The sequence below is a fragment of the Arabidopsis lyrata genome (genome assembly GCF_000004255.2).
Source record: "Arabidopsis lyrata subsp. lyrata unplaced genomic scaffold ARALYscaffold_7, whole genome shotgun sequence".
Taxonomy (NCBI): Eukaryota; Viridiplantae; Streptophyta; class Magnoliopsida; order Brassicales; family Brassicaceae; genus Arabidopsis; species Arabidopsis lyrata.
This window is the reverse complement of record NW_003302549.1, coordinates 24,428,843-24,455,219: the sequence shown is the minus strand read 5'-3', so window position 1 is coordinate 24,455,219 and position 26,377 is coordinate 24,428,843. Positions and strand designations below refer to the sequence as shown.

The following is a 26,377-nucleotide window of genomic DNA, read 5'->3' as shown; positions in this document are numbered from 1 at the left end:
AATCTAGACCCGATTACCCCCAAATCATAAATCCACTAAACAAGAAAAATCCCAAATACAAAACCCTTCCCCACGTAATCGTGATTTTGCAATATCGAAGAAAAGAAAGTGACCCAAAACCTCTAATCGCGAGTTCGTTTATCTTCGCCGATGTCAGTACTCGAGATCGAGATGAACAATGTTCATATTGATGAGGAACCCGATGATGAAAATTTGGAAGACCAAACCGCACGAAGTGAATTCAACCTCGAGCAAGCAGTAAACGAATTCGTCGATGAACCGTGTATTCGTCACGATGTCATTCCCGAGAGTGATAGTGACGAAGACGAAGATGTTCAACGGGGGAGAGATCGTATTGATATCAGACGTGGTGATGGGAATTTGTACAAGGACCAAGTGTTCTACAATAAAATCGCGTTTAAAGAAGCTGTCCTCGACTACGCTCTTCGATCGGGTAGGAATATCAGGCAGTACAGGTATGATAAAACAAAGCTTGGGTATCGTTGTAATGCTGATGGTTGCGAATGGCGTATCTACTGCTCAGTTAGTTCTAAGTCTGATAAGTGGCAAGTTAAGAAATTTAAGGAAAAGCATAGTTGTACGGTTAATGGGGAGTGTGAGCTGATGAAAGTGCCAGTAATTGCAAGATTATTTCTTGACAAGATCCGGGATGAACCTGTTTACTTTATGCCAATGAAGATTGAAGAACTGATAATGCAAAAATGGAAGATTAGTGTATCGAGGCCTCAGTGCCAAGATGCTAGGCTTAAAGCTTTGAAATGGATTGATAAAGAATATGATGAGCAATTTGCACGGATTAGAGATTTTGGTGTTGAGATAGAAGAATCAAATCCGGGTTCTACGGTGGAAATTGATACCCTCACGAATGAGAATGGTGAAGATGAATTCAATAGATTCTATGTGTGCTTTGAGAGTCTTGTAGGCCGATATTAGGAGTAGATGGCTGTTTCTTAAGAGGAAAAACAAAAGGTCAGTTGTTAGTAGCTTTAGGACGAGATGCGGACAACGCTATATATCCAGTGGCATGGGGCGTTGTCCAAGTGGAGAATGGCCCTAATTGGCTGTGGTTTGTGAACAAGGTTAAAGCTGATTTGGGACTAAAAGATGGTGAAGGATACATATTGATCTCGGATCGTGAGAAGGTATTAATGTTTGTATTGGTTATTACTTTGTTTTTCTACTATGTTTTCTCTGCTTTAATTTGTGGTTATGTTACAGGGATTGATTAGAGCTGTGGAGATAGAGTTACCACAGATTGAACATAGGATGTGTGTCAGACACATATATGGGAATTTGAAGGCAAATCATGGTAAAAAATCACAGATAAAGCCGTTTATCTGGAATCTAGCATGGAGTTATAATGAGGCTGAATATAGAGAAAACCTAGAGAGATTGAAGCAGTATGATATGGGTGTTTATGAGGATGTGATGAAGTCAAACCCAATGAGATGGTGTAGAGCTTTCTACAAAATTGGCCACTATGTTGAAGATGTTGAGAACAACTCCACAGAATCATTTAACAACACGATAGTCAAAGCAAGAGAGAAGCCACTGGTGCCTATGTTAGAAATGATTGCTCGGCTTGCAATGGTACGTATTGCCAAAAGAAGTGTTAAATCTCATGATCACAAGGGTTTATGTACACCATATGTGGAAGAATATCTTGCAAAAGAGCTTGAAGATGCTGCAGAAGTTAAGGTTCACCGAAGTACAAACAAGATGTTTTTAGCTATGTTGTATGGTTGTTCTTACCGTGTGAGTTTGAATCAGAGGACTTGTAGCTGTAGGAAATGGGACATCACAGGAATCCCTTGTGTACATGCATATGGTGTTATCCTTAAGTTGAAACTTAAAGTTGAGGATTATGTCTGCCACTGGTTTCGTACAACTCAATGGAAGAAGAACTATACAGAGGGTCTTGTTCCATTAAGAGGTGCAAGGTTTTGGCCTGTTGGAACAACTCCTCAAGTGCATCCAGCTCCTGAGCCTCCACAGCCTGGCAGGAAAAAAAAAAGTAAGAAGGTGAAAAGAAAGAAAGGAAAAAATGAGTCTCCTTTGAAGAAGCAACCAAAGCTTCTAAAACGAGTTATGCATTGTGGGGTATGTGGTGAGGCTAATCACAACTCTAGGTTTCATAAGAAGAAGAAAGAGGTTTGTGTTTCATATTCTAATGTGTCTACGTACTATGTTTTATGTGTGTTGTTTAACTCTTTTGTTTGTGTTGTTATTACAGGTTCCTCAAGGTGAACCTTCTCAAGGAACTGTCACGCAGGAAATGAGGTTGAACTGAGCTGGTATAGAGCTTAGAAGAAGCTTTTGGTCTGTTTTTTTGTTAAAGCTTTTGGTCTGTTTTCTAGGATTAAGAAGCTTGCCTCTAATGTCTGTTTTTCAGGCTTTTAAACTAAATGTGTCTTGGGTTTGTTTGGAGTCTAATTTGTCTTTGTTTTTCAAGCTTCTTAATTGTTGTCTTTGTTATGAACTGGTCTGAGCCAAATTATGCATATTGAATGCATTTTTAACTTCCATTTTGTCTCTGTTTTCTCTCTGTTGAATGCATTTTTTTTAAATAACAACCAAATGCGTCTCTGTTTTTTTTTTCTCAATAAGAGCATTACATCACAATTGAATCAACCAAGCACTTTATTCAAACCAAACATGATCACATAACCTAGAACATCAACAATCTCGCTTTTCACTATACATCTTCTACCCTCTCCTCAAAGATCTCTTTCTCTACTTGCATTTGGGGATTTGACGTTCAAGTATAAATTCCGGATGCATTACTCATTGTTCATATCGATGTGATACAAGAAATCAGAGATTCGATGTGATGATTTGAAATTGGATCTTCGATGTGATGATTTGAATTCTGAGCTTTTTTTAGGGTTCTTAGTTTTCTGGAATTGGGGATTTTTAAACAAACGTTGATATTGCGGGTTATAAGTCCGGTATTAACTCGACTCTGGTTTTCAGTTCGGTTTGACGTATGGGTTTCTTGGTTTCGTATCCGGTTTACGTCTTCATCCCAATAAACCAACCTCTATGTACAACTAGGTCTCGAACTTAAGATTTGGGGGTAATTAAATATAGAACTATGATTCTGGGGAGAATAAGACAGAGAGTGAAAGTTTGGGTGGAAGTGGGGCTATACGAAAGTTATGGGGGAGAAATACATTGTCGTTCCAAAAATAAAAGAAAGAACTTCGAAAAAACTCGAATTTAAAACAAAAAATATATATATAGAAATTGACAGGCAATATTTTTTTTTGCGCATTACAAGAAAACATGCTATTTGCGAAGAAATAGTTCCTAGCAAATCGTAAAGAGCCATTAGCGAGAGAATCATTAAGGAGGCCACTTAAGACCCCTCTCCAGCCTCAGCCGCATACCGTCCAATGTTTCACAGATGTAGCCTGGAAAGACGATTCAAAGGCTGGCCTCGGATGGATCTTCAAAGATCAAGGTGAAAGAACCACTCAACAAGGCTCTACGCAGTATCTCGGATCCGATCTCCTTTGGTGGCCGAAGCGATGACAACTCTTTCAGCGATTAGAGTTGCAATCGAATCGGGCTTCACCAATATCTTCTTCGCTTCAGACTCGCAAGTGCTTATCAAAGCTCTCAATCGGAAACTCCTTTCAAAGGATCTCCACGGGATTCCCTTCGATATCCTGGCTCTATCTTCAGTTTTTTCAATTTGCTCTTTTAATTTCATTCCTAGAGATCATAATCGCCAAGCTGATTCTTTGGCAAAGAATGCTCTTGGTCTAGAGTGTAATGAACCCTAATTTCGATTTAATGAAAGTTTTATTTTGCTCAAAAAAATGTTCATGAACACAAAATAAATATTGATATTCCAAGTTGATTAAATGATAAAAGATGTTACCAAAAAAACGTGATTTAAGGATTATCAAATAATTTCAACTACAATCGATGGTCTTAAAAGGAAAAAAGAAAGCAAAAAAAAAAAAGAAAAAAAAACCCTAAAATTCACATCTTAAACAAGAAAAGACGACCTTAAACAATAACAACAGACGATTGTGGTCGATTCACCAACTTCCACCAATCTCGTAGTTCTTGCACTCTTTTGCATAGACCTTTCCATAGATAGGGACAACACGGTGCAATCATGGCGGCTACGAACCATAGCAAACAAGGTAGACCGAAGTGTAGAGCCAAGTGAGGAGAAATCGAATAGAGGAGGTCTAGGAATATACCAAAGCCAGACGTGTGACCTATACGTCCATAGACGTAAGCTTCAGATGCTAGGCGGACATTCTCGATTGCCATAACCCAACTGATGCAGCTAACTATGCCGAACGAGACGTAGAAAATAATGGAAACAACCAAAATTAAAAGAGCTGGATCAGCTTTATTTAAGGGGATCTTGTGGGTTATCATATACACAATCGCTGCAATATTAATGATTAGAATGATGCTGCTCATGGCAACATCGTATCGTAGGTTCTTGTTCATCCTGCAACCAACCATAAAAATATAATTTTAGAAGATTAAATTCATATAATCAATCGTATATTATATAGTAATGGACAAAAAAAACGTGAAAAAGAAAATCATTAATATGTAGACTTACTGCACGAAGGAGGCTAGGAGATTCATGGGCGATTGTAGTATCATTAGTCATGGCTTCTTCCATAATTGATTTGTTGTTATTGATGTAGAAGAAAACTCAGTTATGATACGTGGCTCTGTAGTTAAACCCTAGTTTGTATATATAGGATTCTTGTTAACCTAGCCCGTTCCAAGCCTGATTGAGTTTATTTATTTTATTTATATAATTATAAAAATGGTTCTTGTAATTATATTAAAATGAATTCTCTTAATCACCCTTAATGAATACACTTTTAAATCCGATTTTCTATTTTTTTGTGAGGGTAAAACGATAAAAACGTGTGGATAATATGGAATCTTTCTTTTGTTTTTTTGAAAATAGTAAGATAAATTCTAAATATATTACCGATATTTGTATCAAAAAAATTTCTAATTTTTAAAAATTAAATTTTAAGAGATAATTATGACTGTTTGCCTTAGATATTAAACTATAAATATAGAGTCTCGACCACACCATTAGAACTCATATTCGTTAGCCTAAACACAATCATAATCATTCCATAGTAAATTCGATTCATTAGAACCAAAACAATACAAGTATATATATATATATATATATATATATATATATATATATATATATTCTATACTATTATTTGAGGAGTACAATTTATAATTATCCTTTAATAATTTTTCCCTTTGTAAGTTATTACATTCGAATGCCATTAGAGATAAAAATTTAAAGAGTAAATCAATTCAGCTCATTAAAGATAAACAAGACAAATACTAATTTATGCAATTTAATTATTAAAAAAGAAAATATATTATTAACTTTAAAAAAAAAATGACCAATCAAAATGAACATATAAGATTTGATATCCAACTTACTATATTAATTTGTTATTAATCATTATACTTCACCTCTCATCTTTTTATGATTCTATTTTAATGAAACAAATAAATCATCATATCATGATTTTCGACTCCCCAAAATTAAAAATTTGATTTTGTAAAAACTTGTAAAACCTTTAAAATACCTTGTAAAATGTTCCCGCAAAAAATGTTCCCGCAAAAAATTTTCCCGCCAAAAATTATTGCAATATCACTTTTCCCGCAAAAACAAATTTTTGACGGGAAATTTTTTGGGTGGAAAATTTTTTGCGGGAACATTTTACAAGGTATTTTAAAGGTTTTACAAGTTTTTACAAAATCAAATTTTTAATTTTGATGTGTGCACATTCTCGTATTTTCCTTATATATTTGTGATGTATTTTACTAAAAGAAGGGTAATTTAGTTATTTTGTACATAAAAAGGGTATTTTTAAAAATAGACAGCTAAAAAGGGTATTTTTGTAAAAGGATATTGAAAAAGGGTATTTTTGTGAGTCTCCCTATTTCTTTTAACCAAAAATAAGTTCAACAAAAATTTCGACTGAGTAACGGGTCAGAATTTGAATATTTATATTCAATTTCATACATTTATTTTTTGAAATGTATTATTTTATATACTACAATAAGATTTTTAAATATTTTAATTTGCAACATATAAAATTAGTTTTACTTGATATTTTTCAAGAATATCATCAATATTTAAAGAATATCATCAATAAATACTCTAATTTGATTTTTTTAAAACAAATATTTATAATAGGTGGGTTAAATATAATATATTATATTAACAAATGATTTATGATCCTTATAACTGTTTGAATATTTAGATGTTTTTAAAAAAAAAACTGTTTGAATATTTCTATTTAATTTCATGTAATTCTTTTTTGAAATTCATAATTTTATATACTACAAGAAATACTTTTAAAGATTTTAATTTGGAACATTTAAAAATAGTTTAATTTAATATTTTAATGAATATCATAAATATTTAATAGATTAAAATAAAAATAAATTATAAATACTTTAATTTAATTTTCTAAAAAAATTACCGGGTTGTGCTTTATTCCAACCAAAATTACCAATTCCGGTACGTCGGTCAAGCATTAGGTTTTAGGCATTTTCTCCTGACTTGAAATGTCTACATTACCCTTACCCATAGTTTTGTGTGTGTTTGTGAAAAATGTCGGAGATGATGGTGTCGATCAAGATCCGGTGGTGTTGGTCAAGAGACGAGACAAAGATGAAGACACTGTAAACAAAATGGTGGTGATGATGATGAGATCCAGTGACGGATGAGGAGATGATGAGATCCAATGACAAATTTTGTTTAGATTTAAAGATAGATTAAGTAGTTTTTATTTGATTTACGTTTCGATTTGAACCCTTGGGTTTACTAGATAGTATCCCCTAGGGTTTAGCTTCTTTATTCAAAACGCAATTGATTGAATTCATGGGATCGGAAAAGATTTTAGCGGCGGAGGTTTTGTGTTTCGGATTTGTGTGTTCGGAAACAAAAGAGGTGGTGTTGAAAGTAACCGATATGATGTTGAGGGAGCACGAATATGGTGTTGATGGATTTGACTGAGAAAGGGAGGGTTGTGGTCGGAATCAAAAATTTTGGTCGGAGGAGCCGCAGGGTTGGTGTCGAGAGAGAATGAAGGAGAAGAATAGGCAGGGGCAAAACGGTCTTTTGACGAAGCCCAAAATATCTAAATGAGTAAGTATGGGTATTCATTCCATTTCTCAAATTTTTGGACCAAAAAAGGCCCAAATCAACAATATTCCCTTTATTTAAAATAGTTATAGTAGGTGGAATATTAAATATAATATATTATATGATATAAAATTATGATCCTTATAATAGACGGCATGTTAAGATTATATGATCAGATAGATTAAATAAAGTTGACACCACAAAATATTGAAAATAACGAATAATAGATTGTGCACGCAATATTTTCATTAGGATTCTAAAATAAAAATATAGACTTCACGCACATGTTGAATTTAGTATATTATATACTAAATATATGTTCATAACATATTCGATTACGCGAATAATTGGTAAATTCCGTAGTTACCTCAAACAAATATCTATTTCAACAACCAAAGAATTAGAAATTGAAAAAGGAATTTCCTAAATTAATTCAAAATAATATCTAACTTTCTTAATTAATTAAAAATAATCTACGTTTTAGAAGCGATTCATTTATAATATTTTGATTTTTGATCTAACTGAATTATATGCAATCTCATTTTGTAGTTGTTAATATAAATTAACTCATTATTGAGACCATATTAATTTATTAAAATAATTTTATTTTCCGTTTTCATATCTTAAAAAATATACCTATAATTGAGTATAATTAAAAAAAGAAAATATATTCATTCTAATATTATATATGGGAACTGACAAAAATCTAAATTTTTTTCAATTACTATTATAATATATCACAACTATATTCTAAAATATATAATATATAAATTTTGTTATAAATAAAATTTAACCCGTACTGTAGTACGGGTGATGATCTAGTATATATATATATATATATATATATATATATACTATCAAAACTATATGTTTAGGCTAACTATGAGTTCTAACGAACATTCAATACACTTAAATATCACAAGAACATTCGGAGTCTTGTTGGTTGCATATTTCTTTTTGTGAAGGCATTCTCATAATTAAGCACATAATTTAAATTAATATTATGATAAATATTTCTTATTTAATTTATTATTGTATTTCAAATGAGAATATATTTTTTTTTTCTTTTGAGTTAGAGTTTTACAGTTTGTAGGGTTTTGTTAATATGTTTAAGATTTTAGCCATTCATGATCTAAATTTATAAAGTTTAGAGTTTTGTTTTTATCTCTCTTTGATTCGCAGGGTCAATTGGGGAATTAGGAAATAAATCTTCGTAATCTTTAGAAAATATAGATCCAAAATTATTCTCAATAAGCACAATGATATTTTCAGCTTCTTGTGCAGTGGAAGACGTGATCTAACTGGGAGGTGGTTTAGATTAGTTGTCCAAAATGTGAAAGCGTGCTTCGACACCGAGCCCTTGAACCAAATGACTTTAGCTTAATGTTTCCGAGAACTTGATGGTCTTATAATTTCCGACGATCGTTTTTTTTTTTTGGGAGGTTCATTTGAAAGTAAGTCATCACAATTATTCAGAATTATTTTAAACAACCTAGGAAAAAAATCCTTAAACTAGTATTCATTCCCAATTTAAACTTCAAGAAATCTTTTTTACTGTGACAACAAAGCTCCAAACTAATATTTATCTCAGGAAAAAAAATCCCATTAGAAAATTCCAATTTCTAGTGCACAATTGTTCGTATGTGTTTTCTTACTAAAAAAAAAAAAATGTTTATTCAATCTTTTTATTTTCTACAATAAATAATAAACTTAAGAAAAAACCATATGTTTTCAATTAAAATCTTTCAAATTCAATAAACTTTTTTTGTTGAATAGCCTCGTTGAACGCTACCAACTGATTGTGGTTTATTCACAAACTTCCACCAATTTCGTAGAGCTTGCATCTCTTCCCATAGAGACGGTCCAATCATGGAAGTTACATACCATAGCCAACAAGGTAGACCTACATGTAGACCAATGAGTAGAGCCAAGTAGGGAGAAATACAATAGAGGAGTTCTAGGAAGAAAATAAATCCCATGTTGTGACTGATGCGTCCGAAGAGGTAGGCGTCTCCACATAATGAAACATCCGTGATTGCGCAAACCCAAAGAATGCAACTTCCTAGGCCGCAAGGCAAATAGATGATTATAGCGGAGAGTGTCAAAAACGAGGAATAATCTTCCGTTACGTGAATTTCGTGGTTTCTCATATACAAGATTGCTTCGATGTTGATGATTATCATGAAGATGTTCATCGCAAAGTTGTATTGTAGGTTCTTGTTCATACTGCAACCAATATAATTTAAGAGGATCAGATTCAGTTTAATCAATCTATATATGTTACATAATAAAGTAAAGGAAAAAAAAAGAAGACAAATCATTGATATAGAGTCTCACCACCATGCACGAAGGAGACTAGAAGATTCATCTTCGATAGTAGAAGTAGGCTTATTAGCAGCAACATTAGTATTAGTCATGACTTCTTCGATAATTGATTGCTAAAGCTGCGCAAGAAAACTCTATAATGAGGCTTTGCTCGGTAGTTAAAACCCTAATGCCTAGAGATATATAGACCTCTCGTTAACCTAATCCAATTTCATTCCTGAGATTTAGTTCATCGATATCTAATATATATCTTCTTATTATATATATAAAAGAATGACTTAAAAACAATTGTTACTATATTAAAAAAAGAGTCCCTTTTTTTGGAATTAGAAACGTATGGTATAATTTTCTTAAGATAATCTCATTATGCAATATTTATTTTAGAATTAATCATAAATTATATAATTTTCTGAAATAACGAAAAATATCATTTAAAAAATAATAACAATCATTTTCCTTTCGCCTTTAGTAGAAGAAAATAAACAAAAGGTTTTTCTTTTGTTAAAAATTTTCTTTTGATAATCTAATTTTATATTTTCTCTTAAGGATTAGTAATAAGTTATATATTTTTGTAGAAATTTACAATTTTAAAAAAATAGGAATAATAATTATTTTTTCTTTCGGGTTTATTAAAGGATAAATAAAAGTATTTTGGTAAACTTGTTATTTTTCTCTAAATTTACATCGATTTTGTTTTATATAACCAGAGAATAAATAAGATATATATATATATATATATATATATATATATATATATATATATGTCTGTGATTAACTATTTCTATTCAAAGTCAGATTGAAAATTTCTTTTTAATTAATATTTCAAATTGTATCGAAAAAGTTTTTTAATCAAGTGGTTAAATGTCTACATTTACAACTTTTTTTTAACGAAGTTCGAATTTTGACACTTGAATTGTTTTGTAAAGTATGGCATAAATGTCCCTATATTGCATGTGCAACAAAATTTCACATATATAATATCAAAATGTTACATGTAGAGATGATAAGATCTTGTTAGAACTAGAAGATATATTGATGAGGACATTCAATCAACAACACGGAACCAGATCAAGAAGACGTGGTGGTCTACCTTGCCTGAACAAGGCATTGGCAAAGGCGAGACGAATGTTTTATTAATTTATTTATTATAATAAATCAACTATTAAAGAAAAGGAAAGAAAAAGAAAAAAAAAAACCAACACACTTAAAAGCTAGGAAGCACGGAAGCTTCGTCGGACGTCCGCTTCCCGCTTCGAAATCTTAATCGGAATCTCTCGGAAGCTTTCGGAATCTCGCTTCCATAACGCTTCTAAAAACTTCATTTTGGAAGCTCCTTGGAAGCTTACGATTCTATTTTGGAAGGTTGCGATTCCATTTAAAAAATTTGATGTCACAAAATAAATAAGAAATAAGAAATTATTTTTGATAGTTTTTTTATACAACAAAAGAAAAACCAAAACTAATTTTGCATACTAATTTTGTATTTTATTTTTTTAAATATCATAGTTATAAAAATGATAGCAACATGGATCATTTATTAGGGAAATGTTGAAATGATTAATTGAATTAAATTAATTTCGAGAAATTTGAGTTTGATGATGTTTTTATTGGTAAAAAAAAATTAAAACAATTTTATTTGATGGAATTAGTAAAATGAAAATGAAGAATGATCTTAAATTTTTGACTTTGAACTATTTGACTTTTCTCTATTGTAAACGTACACTATTTGATTTTTAAATATAGAGAGATATTTAGACCAACGAATAGAGCCAAGCGGGTAGACAAAAGTGTAGACCGACGAATAGAGCCAAGCGGGTAGAGATAAAATAAAGGAATTGGAGGAAAATAACCAAGCCAATGTTGTGACAGATGCGTCCGTCCCATGACGTAGGCTCCCTCACATAATGTAAATTCTGTGATTCCCAAAATCTATAACATGCAACTCGATATGCCGCAAATGAAGTAGAGAAAAATGAAATAAGGAAAAAAGAAACCTATCCGAGATTCAACAAATTCGTTTAAGGGAATCTTGTTGAATTTCATATACAAGATCGCTGCAAAGTTGAGGATTATAATGAAGCTGGTGATGGAAAATGAAAATTTGGAAATCAACCTAATTAAGCAAATAAAAGGTTAAAATTTTAGAAATATTTTATTTTGGACAAAACTTTAAAAATATTATAGTTATTTTGTACATATATATTTTACTTCGATGGAAAAATAAATAAATGTACTAACTTAATTAAAAAGTTCAAAATTATAATTAATCTAACATTATATAGAACTTAGTAAGAATATAGATTTTATTTGATAGATATTTTAGATATCTTTTAACATGTATCATATTAATTTGTGATATATTTTCTACTTAAAAAAATTAAACCCTGGTGGGCGGATTAGAGTTGATGTTTTACGACTGCAATATTTGGGTAGTTGGTCCACCAAAAGAATCGGTCTCGTTCCTTATTCATATTTCGAAGGTCAAAAAGTGAAGACATGTAACACGTGTTTATATAGATAGTGAAGTGGTGAAGTTGCCTCAAACATGTTCTTTAGGTTGTGTGAAGACATATGTTAGAGTCTCTGGTTGTTCTTTCTTATAAAGAAAAGGTAAGTTTATAATAAATCATGGAATTCAAAAACAAATTTTCATTTAGTTTATAATTGCAAAATGACAAACATTTTTTAATTAGGTTTATACAATATGCATATTTATTTCTTTATGGTTATTACACAATGAAAACGATACACATAACATTGAAAAAAGGAAACACTTGACCAGAGAAAAGAAAACACTTGACCAAAAGTAAAAAGACTTGACATAACAAAGAAGAAGAGACATGACTACGTAGGTCATTATCATTCATTTTCGTTTTAAGTACGATATAGAATTGGGTGCATAGTGAGTTTCTTAGCCAGTTACGTTTCTTAGCCAGTTACGTTGATTGAATAGCTCATTGACTGCACCATCTCCAAAATGATTTTCGACGATTGTTGTGAGAAAAGCTCGAAACGTGGAAGTGATAAAGTCATTGGTTAATGGATGGCTTATAGTCTCCATCAGCTCAATTGTAAAGCTTCCATTTTGCTCAATCACTCCCCTCAATTCACTAAATTGAGAAAAATACATAGGCAAGCTGAATAAGTCGATCTTTTCCTCGCTTGTTACTCCCTACGATAGAAAAACAGCAGATGTTTACTAGTAATTTATCATCTCTTAAGCATTAATTCATTTGTTTTTAATGATCTAAAACTATAATTTCTTGGTTAGAATCCCATATAAGAAACATGAACCAATATACTTATTGCTAATTTGTTTTGAGATAAAAGTCCCTGAAACTTAACATTATATCAGAAGTTTGAATTACAAAACTAAATAAAAAAATGTTTTGGGATTCACTACAAGAAATATCTACATTGTTAGCAAGAGAGAAGAGCTATTATATGTCATCAATAGCGTTTTCATAAATGCTATGTTATGCCCCTATTATGGTAGATCCCCACATACGATAGCGTTTTTGGCATGTTATGGTAAACCTCCATGTACGATAGCGTTTTCATATTATAACACTAATAGAACGCTATAATATACTTTATTGTAACACATGTTTAGTGCTATTTTCTTTCACTATATAAATTTAATTTGATTTATAAAATAAAATTTATATTGGAACCCAATTTTGTAAAATTTACTTATTGGACATATATATATATATATATATATATACTTTTATATTTTATAAATCATCAATAAAGTAATATTACATTAAAAAAACAAGTCATACATAACATCATATTAAGTCTTAGGGGGTGTTATTGGTTTGTGATTTAAATAGAGTTTTAATGACTTTAATTGTTGTGTAGAATCTGTTGTTATTCAATCAAGATTTTGTTAAACTCTCTTAAAGTTTGGTGTTATTAGTTTGTGATTTGTAAAAAGTCATTTAAAATCTTAATGAATATTGTGTTATTGGATTAAGAGTTTTATAAAGTCATTAAAAGTTTTGTGTTATTCAACTAAAACAAAACAATCTATGACAATCTATGATTGTTAATGAATTCAATTATTGTGTTATTGGTTTATGATTTTAAACACTTTTTTTTACAAAATAAAGTCATGGAAAGTATGCTGAAATATTGAGATTGTTTGGGAGACTCTACAAGATTATAGAAAAACTAATCAACAAGACTATAGAAAACTCTCTAACAATTCTTCTAAATCATTCACTTATTCACTTTCTATGATTTTATTAAAGTCATCAAAACTCTATTTAAATCACAAACCAATAACACCCCCTTATACTATTTACTAAATTGTAGCCTAGTCTTAGACAAACTAAAGGGGCAGAAGAAGTGCCACTTAAGATCCCCACTTCTTATGTAGGACATATCTGTAAAGAAGAAGTCTTCAGTTAGCTGCAAACACATGAAAACTCCCTTAACAGAAAAAAAAAAAAAAAAAAACGCTTTCAAGTTCACAGTAAACAGGAGCAACAGAAGCGAATACCTAGGCATGGGCGTTCGGATATTCGGGTCGGGTTCGGGTCGGGTTTTTCGGGTTCGGGTTTTTCGGATTTAGAAAACTAAGACCCGTTTGGGTATTTTAAAACTTTGGGTTCGGGTCGGGTTCGGATCGGGTATTTCGGGTTCGGATTCGGGTTTACCCGAAGTATCCAAATATTAGAAATTTTGTATCCGATTCTATGCAAAGTATTGAAAAATACTCAAAAAAAATCTATAAAACCCAAGTATTTTAACCCATATCTAACCCAAAGTAGTAAAACACCCGAAAATATCTTAACATCCGAATAATTTAGGCACTTAGGTTATTACAAGTATAAATATTACTAATATATTATAACTATGTACTTATATTTTGGGTATGTTCGGGTACTTGTTCGGGTTCGAGTTCGGGTCGGGTTCGGGTTCGGGTTTTCGGGTTGTGAAATTTAGAACCCGTTCGGGTATTTTAAAACTTCGGGTTCGGGTTCGGATCAGATTTTTCGGGTCGGGTTCGGTTCGGTTCTTCGGGTTCGGGTATTATGCCCATGCCTACGAATACCCTTTGATCAAAGTAAACAGAAGAAAACAGAGAATCGAGAAAGAAGAGAGAAGAAGAAAGAGAGAGAAGTCGACGATTTGAAGACAAGTCAAGTCTAGTGCCTGAAGAGGATTATCTGAAAACACCACAACCTACCCGTGCTCATATTTCAAATCAGATCCAGAAATCACAAGAAAGAGACAGAAAATCAAAAAACCCATTTCAGGAGTTACAAAAGGAAAACCTAAGACTAGATCGGAACACACAAAATCACCATCCACAACATCGCGGCGTAGGATTAGAAACAGTGAGAAAAAGTCGTACCCGGAGAGAGAGAAAAACTCGATGGTGGGAAAGGATGATCGGCGTAAAGGGGGAGGCGAGCGAGATAGATTTAGGAGAGAGTGGCGTGAAGGATAATGAGGCCGGCAAAGAGCTCACAGTGGAGTCGGAGTCGATGAGAACCTAGGTTTTGATTTGGGGAAAAAACATTTTTTGTGTGTTTTGTCGTAAAGAGATTGTAAGTTTTTTTTTTGGCTTTGGCTATACACTATAACCCTTAAAACTTTTTGGATCTGAAGTTTATGGCGCTTAACTGAAATTTTCATGTAAGTATTGGCGGAATAAGTGATTTTCGCTTCTGATTTGTTGATTTTTTTATCTTAGCATTGTTTTAGTGCTATTATATAGTAATCAAAAAATAAGATTCATCTTTCATAACAGTTACGGAAAATGAGCTATCGTCGTATGCTATCAATGTAGATATTTTTTTGTAGTGATTGTATATCTTACCAGTTTGGCCATATCCATAAGACAATCACCGACGGTATCGAACACATTACTCTGGTAATACCTCGGTTTCAGGAATATGGTGGTTGATGCGGGGAGGTTTAAAAGAATTGATTTGGCCACCTATGTCACCAAAATGCACTTATTTTTTCCGTCAACTCACCTGAGAGAACTCCACAGTTAAGCGTGCTTGGGCTGGAGTAGTTTCAGGATGGGTGACATTTCGAGAAGTGATTGTCGGAACTGTGTGAGTGATGACAAAACACAGGAAAAGATCATGTGGTGATTTGTAGGGTCGGTAAACAAGTCTTTAAAGCCTCTCGGACGTAGCGGACCGGCCATCAGACAAGAATGGGCCCATAGGCCCGAAAGATGACGTGGGGCCCACTAGTAGAGACGGTCGGGACGTTACAACTCTGCCATGTCTCATACATGGGCAAGCCATCCGGTAAACATTGACCTAATTTAATCATTAATCCTCCAGGTACAAGCTCTTCCTCTCTAGCTTCAATAAAACCCCCATGTCTTCAACGAACTGAAGTTTGTAGGCCATTGTCACTTCTTCAATTAAATTGTTACAATGAATGTAATTTCTGTTCCGGGCCGGAGATTTCTTGTCACAGACGTGCAGAGCCGGTCCGGCATATTTGAGTGACCTACGCAATTCTTAAAAAACATGCCCTTTTCATATCACATTTCCAATGGTGGCATTTTTCTACGAATTGAAACAAGCAAAAGAAAATAAAAATAAACATATAACCAGCTAAAAATATAAACTAAAAATGTGAAACAATTACCAAAAGTATGAACTAAAACTATGAAACAATTACCAAAAGAATACAGAGAAGTCAAGAAGAAAATTAAAAAAAAAACTAAAGAAAACTAAGAAAATAATATAAAGTAATTTTAACAAGTGTATGATCGATTTTTTTTTTCTCTAGAGTTTAGGATTTTTTTTATTCAAGTCTTTAGGTGTTTTACTTATATATGAAAAAGCCCACAATATTTATTTAGAAAGGTCTTACACAACAATCTAATGATCCATAGTATAATATATATGAAAAAGCTTTTAAAAAAATTTATCTGAAAAGGCCCTCAAAATTTGAGGCCCGATCAGTGGCTTCACTTGCTTATCCTATGGGCCGGGCCTGCAGACGTGTTTGGGAACTTTGCAAAGCCAATGAGTTGTGTAAGACGTGTTTCCGATGTGGATGCTGTTTCTTGGCAACACTCGGCCATAGAAGACCCTGGAACACCAACCGAGAAATATTCCCGTTCCGACTTCCGAGGAAGGAGACTAGGTTATAAAGAGTAGGTTAGGATTGTTATGTATTTGGCAATTAGTATTAGAATAATAAACATGAGTATTGTTAGGAAATAAAAGTGTTTGGCAAATGGGATATGTGAATTAAAAAAAAAAACAAAAGACTCAGAAAAATTATGGACTTGTTAAATCAGTAACTAAAAAGCTTTCTAGAATATATCTTGTAGTGTTTTCGAAATCCTAGAAACAAAAAATCTTTCTAGAATCGGTCAAAATGGAGAATATCTACGACTTATTAGGCGTATCTTGTAGTGATGATTTAAACCAAAAAAAAATCTTGTAGTGATGATCTTCTAATGGATATCTTGTAGTGAATTTTCGAAAACCCTAGAAACAAAATCTTTCAAAATAATTTCAGTTCACAAGTTTAAATTCACCAACATTTTTCAATCTTATAAAAAACTTCAAAACTAATATTTTTGTAGAAAAATCTCAATCGCATATATTAGTAAAATTAATAAAATAGTTAATCTGCTAACGGATGTTTAACACGTTGAACAAGCAACTTTTTTTGATAAAACAGCAAAAGTTTATTAACTTTTCTTTATTTATTGATTACAATAAATCAAATTAAGAAAAAAAAAAACACCCTAACAAACTTTAATATCATATCTGCGACTTATTAGGCATTAAAATTGAATTCTTTCAAACTCAATTAAATTTAACAGCAACTGATTGAGGTTGACTCACAAACTTCCACCAATCTCGTTGTGCTTCCATTTCTTTGCATAGAGTCGGTCCAAACATGGCATTTGCATACCATAGCCAACAAGGTAGACCAAAGAGTAGACCAACGAATAGAGCCAAACGGGTAGAGATACAATAACAGAGGTGGAGGAAAATAACAAAGCCTAAGTTATGACAGATGCGTCCTATGATGTAGGCATCTTTGCATTGTGAAGAATCCTTGATTCCCGAAATCCATACTAAGCAACTTATTAGGCCGAAAATGAAATAGAAAAAAGCGATAAATGCCAGAAATGCAATTACACCTTCGTTTAAGGGGATCTTGTTAAATTTTATATACATGATCGCTGCAATGTTGAGGATTATAATGAAGCTGTTCATCGCAATGTCATATCGTACATTCGAGTTCATCCTGCAACCAACCATTAACACAATGTTTTTATATAGATCTTATGTTATGTTACATTATATATAGTAATGGACGAAAAAGAAAAAAAGAAAAAAAGTCAACGTTATGGAGTCTCACCACCAGAGACGGAGGAGGCTAGGAGATTCATGGAAGACTGTTTCAGTAGACTTAGTAGCAGAAACATTAGTATTAGTCATGGCTTCGATAATTTACTGGTTGCTAAAAAAAAGGGTGCGTTAAACCCTAATGTCTACAAATGATATATGTACATATTGTGTTGAAGTTGGGATTTGGTCTAGGTTTCAGATAGAATAAAGTTTTACTCGGTAATGGGTTTATCACATGGGCTTTATTGTTCGGGCTTGTAGAGTCTTATGGGATTAAGCAAAGTTGTAAACCACTGATGGTGATGAAACCAACGAGGAAAAAATGACAATTAACAAATGTATGGAGGAGATTCATTGGTTCTAAATGACATTATGACAATTAACATAATGTATGAAGGAGATTCATTGGTTCGTAGGTTCTAAATGAATTCCACATGGTTTGTTAAGGGGGGTGTATTGAATTAAAGATTTGAGAGGATTTGGTGGAATTTAGGAAATTTTGGATTTTGAGAAAGTTAAGTGAGTTGAATGGTGGAATTATAAAATATTTGATGATTTGGTGAGATTTTATTTGATGAGATTTGGTGATTTTAAATAGATAATCTTGGATGATTTGGTGAGATTTTTAAAACAAAAAATAGAAAAATTGGATTTACAAAACAAAACACTGCGACATTGGTTTACACAAAAAACATATTCTCTTTGCAACGTTGCTTTACAACAAAATAGGAATTATTATTTGAATAACAGTTGATTTGATATCAACTTTAGAAATTGTTGTTTGAATAACATTGGATTTGAGAAGAGATTTGAAAATCCCAAATTCAATAACAGGTGATTTTACTAAAATCCCAAAAAAAATTAAAATCCTACTTCCAATACACCCCCCTAAGTCTTCATTGAGACTGGTTTGCGTAATTTATGGGAGGTAAAGAGCTTGGTTTAAAAGAATCAAGAGGTTTAGATTTCTTAGATATTGATAATACGAGACTCTCTGATTTATTTTCTGACGTCGCCTTGGATATCGGTAGCAATGCCCCAAGGACGTACATGAAGACAATAATATCCATAAATCCCTAGTGGTTTGAGTTGTATGTGTATCATAAAGACGACAAAATAAATGGTGCTTTTTTTTTTTTGTCATCCGAAATTAATTAGTGCTCAAAAGAGCCATTTCTGGGGAATGTTGTTTACATAAGTGATATGAAGCGGGCCTGTACGAACTTTTCGTGCCAGATTATCCGCTTTTACATTGGCATTACGAGAAATTAAAGATAAAGAGAAGGTAGAGAATTCTTCCTTGTCGCTTTGGAATTCCTCCGAATACACTGAAAACGCCGGCCATTCGGTTGGAGAAGACATCATCTTCACCAGATCAGAACAGTTTAAATGCTGCTTTGTTATGGTCAAAGATAAACAATTTCAAGAACAACTGTTTGGTCTAAAAACAAACAAAATCGTCCAAGAAAAATAAATTCCACAAAAAAATCTTGAAAGTAATTCCTAGCGACGACGATCCTCGAAAACCCCTTTAAACAGTAGCAACTACCGACTGTGGTTTATTCACAAACTTCCTCCGACCTCGTGATGTTTTTATTATGGGACATAGATTTAAGCCAAGCATGGCGGATACAGTATTTTACTTTCAAAATTATATCTTTAAGTTTCTAATTATCTTCAATTCGTCATTTGCTTAGAGCAACTCCCCATTCATTTATTTGTTTTTATTTTTAAAATAAAATAACTCTATTTTGGAGTTGAATTTTTCTACCGAATTTTATTTTTCAACTCCAAAATGAAAATTTTCAATTTTTAGGGTAAAATAAAAATGGAGAACCCAAATATAGAAAAATAAGATCCTTATTTTAGACTTGAAAATGAAGATGGGTTGGAGAAAATCTTACTCCAAAATTAAATTTGGGTGAGTTGAGATGGTCTTATCGATCAACAATATGCACTGTGACAGAAAAAGAAAAAATGTTATTTGGTTTATAATTATTTTTTTTGTTTCTTAAGAAGTTCAAAATATTTGCAAACTTAGCTTTAACCCCCTAATTACTATAATTCTGAGGGTATTGTTGGATTTTAATTAATATAAATTTCAGATCACCAAACGGTGTACAAAAAATCAAGATTCACAAAACTAGGGTAAATTTATCCTTTCTAGCTAATTTTCTCTTTCCAATTTTCCCATTGAAAAATAAAAACATTTTATTATTAAATGTATACACCAAATACATATGTATTTCTTATGTATTGTTATGGTGATTACATAGTGAAAACAACATATATAACTTTAAGAAAAAATGAAGGTCTTCGACAGGGAAAAAAAAAAAGACTTGAACAAATAAAAAAGGACTTGCAAGATAACAAAGACTTGAACCAAAAGACTTACCGAAAGAAAAGACATGACTCATTATATCATTATCCCAAATATTTATTTTCGTTTAAGTACGATATAATACACAACTTGTTTCTTCCGCATTTCAAAATCAATTGGGTGCTTGTACAGTTTTTTAGCAAGTCGATCGAATAGCTCATCGACCACACCATCACCAAAATGTTTTTCTATGATTGTAGTGAGAAAAGCTCGAAACGTGGAAATGATGAACTCGTTGGTTAATGGCATACCCTCCAATGGATGGCTTGTGGCCTCCATCAGCTCAATTGTAAAGCTTCCATTTCTCTCAATCTCTCCCTTCAATTCACTAAATTGAGGAAAATACACAGGCAAACTAAACACATCGATCTTTTCCTCGCTCGTAATTCCCTAAAAAGGAAAGATAACTAATTATTACTAGCAAATTTTCATGACCCTATAAACTTTAAAACAAAATATATGAAATGATATAGTATTTAAAAAAATGATGCTTTTTGAATATATTCAAAGTATAATTATCTTACCGATTTGGCCATATCCATAAGACAATCACCGACGGTGTCCATCACAAAACCCTGCCATGTCTCATACAAGGACACACCATCAGGCAAACATTCTCCTATTACAGTCATCAGTCCTCCGGGCACAAGTTCTTCTCCTCTAGCATCAAGAAAAGCGTCCATGTCTTCTATGAACTGGACCTTGTAAGCCTTGGTAACTTCTTCCAACAAATTATTACATTGACTGTAATTTTTGTTCCAAGCCATAGATTTCTTGTCACATACGTGTTCAGGAACTTTGGAAAGCCAGTGAATCGTGTATGAAGTGTGTCCAATGTGGATGCTGTTTCTTGGTAACAGCCGACCATAGAAAGAGCCTGGAACTCCGACAGAGAAATATTCGCGTTCCGGGGAAGGAGGTTGGGTTTTGAAGAGTGTGTTGAAGTCATTGGTGGTGTGATCGTTGAAGAAAACTTGGAACTCGAGAGGCACAAGGCTATGTTCGTTGTTTTCTTTAAAGTGTCTGGATTTGACCGTATCAATGATACTTTGAACAACATGAAACGTGTTAGGTCCAGTAGAACAACCAAAATCTGCAATTCTAAAAGTACTAAAATCAGAACTCAGTTGGAGGTCGAGCTTTTCCAAGATGCATCGTCTTGTCTTTTCTTCAGCGCCACTTATAGCTACTTTCTGTATCACATAATAATTTTAGTTAGTAAAAATATTTTTTTTTGGATCAAATATCTATTTCTAATACAAAAAAAAACGTATAACATGGTGAAATTCTAGCAATAAAATATAACATGATTAAATTCTAGCATATAATCAAGTGAATTTGTAAGAAGCTCACTTTATAGATTAAATATGACTAAATAACTCTTTTAAAAAAGGGTTAATAGAAGAGAGAGGGAGAGAGGTTGGATGTTCGATAATGAAATATGATTAAAAAAGTTTATGAGTTTGGGCGAAGTTTGAAGCAACATATAGATTTTAGGATATTGGGACTAGAGAATAGATTTTATTTGCTATGAAAACCAACATTTCAAATAAAAAAGATTAAGGTGGTGTTATTCGATGATGGATTTTAAAAGAATTGAAATCCAACACTAATCCAGTGTTATTCAACTAAAGATTATAAATCTAACGTTAAAATCTGGTGTTATTAGATCTTATACTTCATTAGATTTTAAAAGTTTGGTGTTATTCAATGGTGGAGTTAAAGTCAATTCTTTACAATTTGTAAAATCTAGTGTTATTCAAAACTAAAAGACTTGTAAAATCTTTGTATATTAAGTCATTTGAAATGAAACCTTTTTGGGGTTTCATGAGTAAATTATTAGAATCCAAATCCAAGATATAGTGTAGAGATTTTGAAATCCACACGAACAGATTCTTAAAACCAATATCAGAAAGCAAATCTAAGGGGGTGTTATTCAATGGTGGAGTTAAAGTCAATTCTTTAAGGTTTAGATTTGCTTTCAGATATTGTTTGTAAGAGTTTGTTTGTGTGGATTTCAAAATCTCTGCAGTATATCTTGGATTTTGATTCTAATAATTTATTCATGAAACTCCAAAGAGGTTTTATTTCAAATGATTCAATATACAAAGATTTTACAAGTCTTTTAGTTTTGAATAACACTAGATTTTAATGAAGTATTTTAAATCTTAGTTGAATAACACCAAACTTTTAAAATCTAATGAAGTATGAGATCCAATAACACCAAATTTTAAAGTTGGATTTAGAATCATTAGTTGAATAACACTGGATTAGTGTTGGATTACAATTCTATTAAAATCCATCATTGAATAACACCACCTAAACCTTAAAGAACTCCACCATTGAATATAGTAATATTTTTACCAGGTTAACATGGAGTTTTGTTTTAAACATGTAAAAGTTTAAAAAAACCTTATGATGGTTTCCAGACTGTCAACGTATTCAAAAGTTGTGGAAGTTTTGAAATGAAATTTGAACAATATTTATACGGTATATATAAACACGTCAAAATTTTCTAAGAGTGTGATTTTTTTTTATAATTAGTTAACATTTCCAAAAACTTAATGAAAGTTTGGAAAATTATCATAAATATCTGATAATTTCACGTGATGAACACTACCTCTTCCAACAAATTTTTCCAGTTATCCGAATCTATGTCATCTCAAAGGTACAATTTTTGTTATGAAAGTGTTAGGTTTTTCATGACTTATGTAAAAGGGTTACGTAAGACAAAATGGGTTAATCAGACGGTTGCTCTTATAACCATCCAAATATTTCGAATTCACAAGAAGAGAATATAATTCAAAATATATCATAACATTACCTGGTATGAAGAGTTATGGATGTAACTGTGTTGATCGTCACCGCTGCTCATCGGGTACAAGTGAGATGATGTTGACATTGCTCCGTTTTTGTGAACTTATAATCTCTTAATACCTTAGTTTCTGTATATTTATAACGAAAGAGGCGAATCAAGTTGAAATTTTTAAAGATGGGAACAAGTAAGCATTCAGTAAGACAAATAAAATATGTATTTTTAGAAGAACTAGATCGAAACCCGCGCTACGCTGCGGGGTTTTATTAAGAACTCTTATTTATGAAAAAATTGTTTGACATCAAGTAATTTTTAGAGAGTAACATGTATAATGTGAATTTAACTAATATGTAATCTTTTACCAACATTGCGGTTGATTTAAAATGTTATATATTTTTTTCTTCTAATTAATTAGTATAAAATTAGATTGATTTTGGTTTATTAATTTATAAATCTATATAGGATTTCAAAATCTCTATTAATTAAGAAATAACAATATATGGATTTTGAAATAACATGTGTTTACCCATGAATTTGAATCCTTCTATTTCTCTCTTTCAATTCCATTCAAAACCATTTAAAACATATAAGATTTTCAAATCCAAAAACAAATGACTAAACGAATAACATAGGATTTTAATTAGTACTAGATGAATACCCACGCTACGCGTGAGTTTTGTTTCGGAAATTGCTAAAAAAATTTATGTTGAATGTTCTCATTGCTAATTTATCTTTTTTTTTTTTTGTTATCGTGTTGTTAATAAAATTAGATTCATCTTACGTAGTTATAATTTTTATGGTTACATTTATTTTTGATTTGAAATATCAATTTATATATTTTCATGTATAAGTCTGATTGTTTATATATCTAAGATCCTAAATTTTTTTCATTATCATGACTACATACAACAACAATATAGGATATTTTTATATAGTGATATATAATTATGTTACTTGTGTGGTTTGAAACTTGTCTAACTTAATTATAAATAAAAAAATTTCAGTGCTCTATGCACTCTCTTGATCTAGTACTCCGGCCACATCATGATAGGCTCATTATTAGATACTGGATTGACATAATTTGAACAAAATCTGAAGAATTTTCATATGAAAAGAATAAAAAGAAAGCAAAAATTAAAAAGGCATTTAAATCAGCACTTTTAGATCTTCTACCATTGCATATATCCATATAAAATAAATAGTTGTGTCTTGAATTATTGGGTATGTCTAACATCTTAAAGATTCATTACTTGAAAAAATTTGCATGACAATATTACCAACTTACCATAAGACACAAAAATGGAAAGAGAGATGATCATATGATAAATCGTATATGAACCATAACACGTAATAATGAGAAAATACTCAAGGTAAAATTATTAAACTAATAAAATGTTAGAGAACAAACAACTAAACTACACCACAAATAAATTTTCAGTCATTAGTGACCATTGATATAAACAAATTAGTAAAATCAGAAGAGTAAAATGAAAATAGTGTTTGATTTATTAACATAATTTTATAATTTTCATATTTTTAAGAAATAAGTTAAAAGTAGGATTGATGGATGGTTTAATGCAATAAAGAACTTTTATGATTTTTTCATTTAATTTAGCTAATTATTATTTAAATAATGTAAAATGACACATGTCATTTGTTTGTGTGATGATGTGGCACTCATATGGAGAGACTTTGCCAAGTTTTATATATATGATTTATAAATCATAGAACCAATAACACATGATTTTAATTAGAATTTTAAAATCAGTTATTGAATAACAAAGTATTTTTGTTTGAATTTCTAATTCCTTAGAAATCTATGAACCAATAACCCCTCTTTATCTCTACTTCTAAGTTTCTTAAAGAGTACACAACTAAAACCAAACTTACTTTGGTTGAAGTTTTTAGACCCAATCTGATCCGGTAGTAAAACCGGTCCAACCACAATTGAATTAGCCATCGGTCCGAGGTTTTTTATTTATTTTATAATAAGTATCAAATTAATTGTAATATTCTTCTTCCCCCTTAATCTTCTCTCAATTCTTTGGAAAAATGGGATAGCAAATTTGGTTTTCCTTTTTGTTCGAGTTTTCAAGTTTTAGATAAATATAGTTAAATAATGATTAATTAAATATAATCTATATTATACTTTTAATATATATATGAATTGTTTGCAAATCTTATTTAGTTCGGCTAATGAAAATATTTTGATGTGAAAATTCATGTACTTATCGTAATATGATCAAATTTGGTTTGGTTTCACGTTAGTAAATTTGTGTGATCGAACAGAATAAATCTTTATTAATATAATTATTTGTTTGAAATAGGATTTATTTTACCATTTATAAAAAAGTGAGGGTTTAAAAACCCACAAAAAAAGTTGAGGGTTTTTAATATGTTTTTATGAAATGTGAGGGTTTTTCTACCTATTTTTCCCAATTCTTCCAAGGCTTTATCTTCATTCTTAATTCATATTCTACTATCAGAACAAAAATAATTGACACCTCAGTAGTGAATCACTTTATCAATTTCTATATTTTCTTTTCACTTTTATTATAATTCATAATCGCTTGGCCTCATAATACAATAATAACTTTTTTAGTATTAATAATTTTGTCAAAGGCAATAAATTGCTTTCGTTTGCAAAACCAAAGATTTGGGGACTGGTTCAGTCAGTTAACCATTGATTACTCTTGAAGCAAAGAACCTGAAACCATAAGAGCATTTTAAAAAGTCTGAAAATCACGAAAACTACGATTTACATAAGTTTATCATTTCAAATGCGCGCTTAAAGTCTCAAAATTTCAGCCATTAGATTCAACTCAAGCTTGGTTAATTTGTGTTTGATATTAATGAACACTACTAATCTTATCTCAAACTCAAAAGATGATCAAATGAGCAAATAAAGTTTTCGATTCACACTATTGATAGGGATTTCTAGATCATGCTTCATTCTTAAAATGGAGCTTAACTAGATCTATTCTTAAAATTCACGTTTGTAATGAATGCATCGTCTCCCTTGTAGCTTGTTATCAAGTTTCGTTACAGCCATTTCTCAGATTAAACCACGTTAAAGCAGATGGTATTAAAAAAGAGTAAAAAAGGAGTTGATTTTTTTATAGAAAAAAAAAGATAATGAAATGGGACAGAGAAGAATTATTATTGGACGGATAAATGAGCTGTATTAATCGAAATGTTCTCATTGGTTAATAATTTTAATGATGTGTCATGTTGAGAATACTCCAAAATGCTTAGTGTTTTTATTGTATTGATTAAATATACTTTAAATGTTTTGCATGTGA

The 26,377-nt window shown here is 31.5% G+C and overlaps 4 protein-coding genes across 6 annotated transcripts; 1 reads left to right on the top strand and 3 right to left on the bottom strand.

The window, feature by feature from the left end:
* Positions 1-1,216: 1,216 nt before the first annotated feature.
* Positions 1,217-2,527, top strand: LOC110226900. Its single transcript, XM_021019812.1, has 2 exons — positions 1,217-2,172; positions 2,255-2,527. Exons 1-2 carry the CDS (start codon positions 1,231-1,233, stop codon positions 2,309-2,311), a joined length of 999 nt encoding a protein of 332 aa, XP_020875471.1. The 5' UTR covers positions 1,217-1,230; the 3' UTR covers positions 2,312-2,527.
* A 1,340-nt stretch (positions 2,528-3,867) lies between these two features.
* On the bottom strand, positions 3,868-9,696 carry LOC110226150. Of its 3 annotated transcripts, none has more exons than XM_021016812.1 (2): positions 9,536-9,696; positions 3,868-4,498 (listed from the first exon to the last, which is right to left on the bottom strand). In XM_021016812.1, the coding sequence occupies exons 1-2, from the start codon at positions 9,613-9,615 to the stop codon at positions 4,039-4,041; spliced, it is 540 nt and encodes a 179-aa protein (XP_020872471.1). In that variant the 5' UTR covers positions 9,616-9,696; the 3' UTR covers positions 3,868-4,038. The 3 variants fall into 3 exon arrangements, with proteins under 3 accessions (XP_020872471.1, XP_020872472.1, XP_020872470.1); XM_021016813.1 differs by lacking the exon at positions 9,536-9,696 and adding an exon at positions 4,616-4,783; XM_021016811.1 differs by lacking the exon at positions 3,868-4,498 and adding an exon at positions 8,943-9,424 and having other exon boundaries at positions 9,536-9,685.
* Positions 9,697-17,256: 7,560 nt separating this feature from the next.
* On the bottom strand, positions 17,257-18,152 carry LOC9304879. The gene is made up of 2 exons (XM_021019875.1): positions 17,891-18,152; positions 17,257-17,776 (listed from the first exon to the last, which is right to left on the bottom strand). Exons 1-2 carry the CDS (start codon positions 17,968-17,970, stop codon positions 17,329-17,331), a joined length of 528 nt encoding a protein of 175 aa, XP_020875534.1. The 5' UTR covers positions 17,971-18,152; the 3' UTR covers positions 17,257-17,328.
* Positions 18,153-20,256: 2,104 nt separating this feature from the next.
* On the bottom strand, positions 20,257-23,255 carry LOC9306944 (probable S-adenosylmethionine-dependent methyltransferase At5g38100). Its single transcript, XM_002868760.2, has 3 exons — positions 23,085-23,255; positions 20,785-21,453; positions 20,257-20,650 (listed from the first exon to the last, which is right to left on the bottom strand). The coding sequence occupies exons 1-3, from the start codon at positions 23,160-23,162 to the stop codon at positions 20,318-20,320; spliced, it is 1,080 nt and encodes a 359-aa protein (XP_002868806.1). The 5' UTR covers positions 23,163-23,255; the 3' UTR covers positions 20,257-20,317.
* Positions 23,256-26,377: the final 3,122 nt, after the last annotated feature.

Bases quoted from the DNA above. Each gene is read 5' to 3' on its own strand.
- LOC110226900 (XM_021019812.1), top strand. From the start codon at position 1,231: ATGTTACAGGGATTGATTAGAGCTGTGGAGATAGAGTTACCACAGATT. The intron at 2,173-2,254 runs GTTTGTGTTTCA...TTGTTATTACAG, and splicing joins TTCATAAGAAGAAGAAAGAG to GTTCCTCAAGGTGAACCTTC.
- LOC110226150 (XM_021016811.1), bottom strand. From the start codon at position 9,615: ATGACTAATACTAATGTTGCTGCTAATAAGCCTACTTCTACTATCGAA. The intron at 9,425-9,535 runs GTGAGACTCTAT...TATTGGTTGCAG, and splicing joins AGTCTCCTTCGTGCATGGTG to TATGAACAAGAACCTACAAT.
- LOC9304879 (XM_021019875.1), bottom strand. From the start codon at position 17,970: ATGACTAATACTAATGTTTCTGCTACTAAGTCTACTGAAACAGTCTTC. The intron at 17,777-17,890 runs GTGAGACTCCAT...GGTTGGTTGCAG, and splicing joins AGCCTCCTCCGTCTCTGGTG to GATGAACTCGAATGTACGAT.
- LOC9306944 (XM_002868760.2), bottom strand. From the start codon at position 23,162: ATGTCAACATCATCTCACTTGTACCCGATGAGCAGCGGTGACGATCAA. The intron at 21,454-23,084 runs GTAATGTTATGA...TATGTGATACAG, and splicing joins TCCATAACTCTTCATACCAG to AAAGTAGCTATAAGTGGCGC. The intron at 20,651-20,784 runs GTAAGATAATTA...TTTCCTTTTTAG, and splicing joins TTATGGATATGGCCAAATCG to GGAATTACGAGCGAGGAAAA.